Source organism: Dipodomys ordii, unplaced genomic scaffold (assembly GCF_000151885.1).
Source record: "Dipodomys ordii isolate 6190 unplaced genomic scaffold, Dord_2.0 Scaffold118, whole genome shotgun sequence".
Lineage (NCBI taxonomy): Eukaryota > Metazoa > Chordata > Mammalia > Rodentia > Heteromyidae > Dipodomys > Dipodomys ordii.
The window spans coordinates 1693632-1698180 of NW_012267334.1; the positions used below are offsets into that span (position 1 = coordinate 1693632).

At 60.9% G+C, this 4549-nt stretch overlaps 1 protein-coding gene across 1 annotated transcript; it reads right to left on the reverse strand.

The window, feature by feature from the left end:
* Nucleotides 1–2919: 2919 nt before the first annotated feature.
* On the reverse strand, nucleotides 2920–4432 carry Dnlz (DNL-type zinc finger). The gene is made up of 3 exons (XM_013029367.1): nucleotides 4386–4432; nucleotides 4188–4331; nucleotides 2920–3195 (listed from the first exon to the last, which is right to left on the reverse strand). Exons 1-3 carry the CDS (start codon nucleotides 4430–4432, stop codon nucleotides 3027–3029), a joined length of 360 nt encoding a protein of 119 aa, XP_012884821.1. The 3' UTR covers nucleotides 2920–3026.
* Between the last annotated feature and the right edge of the window lie 117 nt (nucleotides 4433–4549).

A 4549-nucleotide genomic window follows, 5' to 3' on the forward strand; every position in this document is an offset into this window, starting at 1 on the left:
GCCCTGTCCCAGCCCGTCTCCCTACTCCTGCCCCAGCTCGAGGACATGGCTGCCGGGCAGCCACAGGGCAGTGGGGCAGGCAGGTGCCCACCATATTGGTATGCTGTCTTGGGCCCAGAGGGCCTTAAAGCCACAGCGCTTGGCCCTGTCTGCAGAGCAGGAGGGAGGGGACAGAGGCTCCAGTTCCTCAAGTCCTTCAGCTCGGCCAGCCCCGAGCCAGGGACACACATGGGGCCTGGCCCTAGGGTCCGGCCGGCGGTGGGCACTGTGGCACCAAAGAGGGACTGAGCTGAACTGGGCCCCTCTGAACCCCCCAGCACCCTTGCCAGCCAGGGGAGAGGGCATCATGGCCTTCTTTCCAGGGAAGGGTCCAGGCCCTGTGTGTGTTGAGTTGGCTGCAGGGCACCGTACGGGGGACCCAAGACTCAGGCAGGACCTGTGTAGCCCCAGGGGGCAGGCCACGCGGGGACCCACGGGCAGCACCTCCAGCCTGGTGCCCACTCCACTTCCTGGGTGGGAGGGGCAGGGCGCCTCAGGGCCAGCCCCAGCCCGGCAGGGACCTGCGTCCAGCACCGCCCGGTGTCACCGCATACTTGAACGCACATGCATATTTATTGCTCACATTTGCCATGTGGTCAGCGGCCCTTTCCAACCCGAGAGGTACGTTTCTGGTTTTCCCCCCAAAATAAAGTCTGCCAAATGAATGTGACTCCCGCTGGGACTTGTACTGGGGAATCCAGGATAGATTCTCCCCCTCCCCACCCCTGCACGTGCGAGCGAACACACACACACACGGAGCCCAGAGGGTGCCTCTGACCTGAACACACACAGTGCCTACCAGCACTGAAGCCTCGCCCACCTGCCAATTCCCAGAGGGGGCCCAGGGCAGCTCAAGGGTTACGCAGTCCCCTGCCACCAAAGCCCACAGGTCCCAAGCCAGGACTAATACCACTGGTCCCCATGCCCCTCCCTCTTTGTCTAAGCTGCCCAGGGACAAAGGGTAGAGGTCAGATGAGGCAGCAGCAAGCATCGTCCTGTGGCTGACCACATGGCCTGCGCCCCCCCCCAGCCCCCGGCCCTGCGGCTGCGCACACGGCTGTGCCCCAGCCAGGAGTCTCCTCCGTGGAGACCCCAATTCAGCTGGTCCAGACAAGCGGAGTGTGAAGCAGCCTGGCTCATCTTCGGTGCTTGTGAGACACCCCAGATCTGACCTTCCGGAGAGAGGGTCAGCCTGAGGCCACAGGCGCAGCCCAGGGAGGGGGCAGCAGAATCCAGGCCCAAGCTGCCGCGCCAGCCCCAGAAAAGGCTCCACGGGGGGACGGGCCTGCGGCAGTGTGGTGGCCAGGAAGCCGCCAAACTTCCAGACAGTTGCTGCTCAGGTGTGGGGAGGCCAACGGGAGGAGGCGGCTGCCCTGGAAAGGCAGGTGCCCAGAGGAGGACACGCCCACCCCACCACAGGGCCGCATGGCAGTGCTGGGCTGGCGGGGCGCAGGGGTGTGAGCAGCCCTTACTGTGGTTCCCACAGAGAAGAGACAAGGGGAAACAGGCTAGCATCGGCTGCGTAGAGCTGGAATAGCGGCCCAGCCTTGAGCCCACAGCAGGCCGGCCCACAGGCTCACGGGGTGTTTTGTGGGAGGCAGGGCTTGCAGTGCGGCCCTCACAGGTTTGCACCCACATGGAAGCCCCAGAAGCAGAGCAGCAGAAAACAGAAAAAAAAAGAAAAAGAAAAAGGCCCAGGGAAGGGGAGGAGACACATGGAGACGGAAAGGGTGGGCGAGTGCCCTCATAACACTCAATGTCCGTATGTGACAATGGTGCCAGGAAATTTGAGGGCTGGGAGAGAGGGGGAAGGACGGAAGGGTTGGCAGCGATCAAGATGCGCTGTGCTCAACCTGACGTGCTGAACTGAAACCCTTTGTACAACAAGTCGGTGAAAGTAAAGAAGATGCAGCAAAGACACACATCCAAGCAACAGGCTTCAGCTTCTCCATCTTGGATCCATTCAGTCCGGTCAGAGGACCCAGGGAAGAGGCGGCTGGGCCCAGCCTGTGCCCACTGGCCTCCCAGGAAACTGCAGCTGGTCCCTGTGCCCTCGGTGCCCTCCACGGAGCAGCAGGCGGAGGCGGGGGGCTGGCTCAGCCTCCAGGAAGACAGCTCCCACAAATGGCACAGGAGGCGCTGGGTGGGAATAATAGCAGGGTGTTTGCCCAGGGAAGGACAGGGGGTAATCAGATCGAGGTGCACGCAGCCACACAGGCAGCCTCCCACGCCAGGCAGCGCAGGGGATCACTGCAGGGTCCCGAGGGGATGGAGCCACATCGTGTCCCTGTCCTGCTCGGCTCAGCTCTGCTCACGGCACCCCCACCCCCTCCGCTCCCAGGTCTCCCCCCGCCAGACTCGCTGGTGTTATGTTGAAGATCACGCGGCCCAGCACACTTCTAGAAACAAACCGTCCAGCGTCTGCTCACTTCCTTAAACACAGGAACATCCTGAGGGCCAGTCAAACAAAAGCAGAGACAAAACACACGGCTGAAGAAGGGCTGAGGAAGGGCAGGGGGACTCTCCTGTCTGTCCAATGCATTAGACTCCCCCCACCCCCGCCCATCAGGCAGCTCCAGAGACACCCCCCACCCACGCCCCTCCCCTTCCCAGCTCCAAGTCCTCTCTGCGTGGCCACTGGAATTTGCTATGACCAAGGACCAGGCTGGCCCTGGTTCATGGGGAGGAGCCGCCTGTGCAGGGCAGAGGACAGTGGGCGACACATCCTCTAATTGCAGCCAACCCCCTGCCCCATTAGTGCGGCTCGCTGCAGGCAAACACTGGATGACACCTCTGCAGTGGGGAGGGGGTCTTGTAGCCACAAAGAGGGCTCACGCGGGAGTCATTCTGACTCCAGGAAAGACAGACAGACCCAGTGCATGAAGGTGACGTTTGTTTACTGACAAGAAGCAGGCAGAGTCTGAGAGGCCGGGACTGATGGAAGCATTTTGTGGAAGGCAGGAGTCCACAGGCAAGCACCACACAAGTCATCTCTGCTCTGTCTGGCTGGGGTGGGCAGGATCCTCACCTTCACCCTCTTCTGGGGCAGTGGGGGAGCTTGGAGCCCCCCCAGGCTCCAAAGTCAGTTCCAGAGCTCCTTCGCCAGCCACCCGGCGTACTTTCTCCCCTTTGGCTGCCAGGATCTCTTCAATGTTCCTAACAGACAGGGAGGCAGCATTACCCCTACACCTGACCCCTAAAGAACATCCTATGTGCCAGGTGCTGTGGCTCACGCTTGTAATCCTAGCTACCCAAGAGGCTGAGATCTAAGGATCATGATTCAAAGCCAGCCCAAGCAGGAAAGTCTATGAGACTCCTCAATTAGCCAGCAAAACACCTGGAAGTGGAGCTGTAACTCAAGTGGTATAGCACTAGCCTTGAGTGAAAAAGCTCAGGGACAGCACCCAGGCCCTGAGTTCAAGCCCCTAGACCAGCACAAAGAGAAATAAAGAGAAACACCTCATATCTAGCTCAAGCCAGAAGCAATTTCTAACGTGCAGGTGGTATCAGAGCCGTGGGCACCTTGTGAATCTTCACAAACCCCTCCCTGTGTGTCTGCAAGCAAGGTTAACCTTGGGAACCAAGAAACAAACATAGGCTGCCATCTCCCCTGCTGGGGGCACCGTGGTCCTCCATGCCTGCCCGCCCTCCAGGCCCTTCTCCACAGCCCAGGTCTGACAGCACTATGGCCAGGCCCCAGCAGTGCATTAACAGCCAACCTTGCAGGACTGCAGGAGCTGCCCCATCCTGTCCCATCCCGTCCACAAGGACACGGAGACAGAAGTTACAGTGTATGGCCCCAGCCCTCAGCCAGGGCCAAAGAAGGCAGCTCCTGACAGATGGGGTACAGAACAGATCCACTCCAGAAATTACCAAAAACATCAGAAGCATCCAAGAGGAGCTTAGTTGGCCTAAAGTGTACTGAGACATTTGGGGGGGGGGTACCCACAGAATACCACAAAGTTATACATGGCCTATCTGAAATCCATGTCCTGTCCAGACAAGAAGGTGGGGCTGCCCAGGTAGGATCCAGAACTCAAGCGGGGTGAGGTGTCTCAGAGAGGCGGGCGTGGGCTGCTGAATGGACTCTTGGCCAAAAACGAGGGCCTGTGCTGGGGTACAGCCCGGGCTCTGCCGGCTGGTCTCACCTCTTCCCGTCCAGGTCAGAGAACCAGCCCAAGTTGTCGGCGATGATGTGGTGGTTCTGGCAGCCCGGGCAGGTCACGATGACCACACCCCGGTGATAGGCTAGCTTTGAGATGCGCTTGGAGGACCGGGTCTCACAGACCTGGCTGAGAATGAGGATGCTCAGGGGAGGAGCCCACGGGGCAGCTCCACCCCTTCACGAGGCCCCGCCCCGTCGTAGCCCCGCCCCCAGGCAGCCGGCCTCCATCCTCTAGGAAGGCCTCTGGGAAGACCGCACCCAGGACGACCCCACCCCCTCACTCCTCGGGCCCCGCCCCTCCGGGAAGATCCGCCCCTCACTCCTCGGGCCCCGCCCCTCCGGGAA

What these genes read in the sequence shown, in the direction of transcription:
- Dnlz (XM_013029367.1), bottom strand. Translation starts at nt 4,432, where the DNA reads ATGGAGGCCGGCTGCCTGGGGGCGGGGCTACGACGGGGCGGGGCCTC. An exon ending in CTACGACGGGGCGGGGCCTC is followed by an intron (nt 4,332 to 4,385) that starts GTGAAGGGGTGG and finishes CCTCATTCTCAG; the next exon opens with CCAGGTCTGTGAGACCCGGT. An exon ending in TCTGACCTGGACGGGAAGAG is followed by an intron (nt 3,196 to 4,187) that starts GTGAGACCAGCC and finishes CCTGTCTGTTAG; the next exon opens with GAACATTGAAGAGATCCTGG.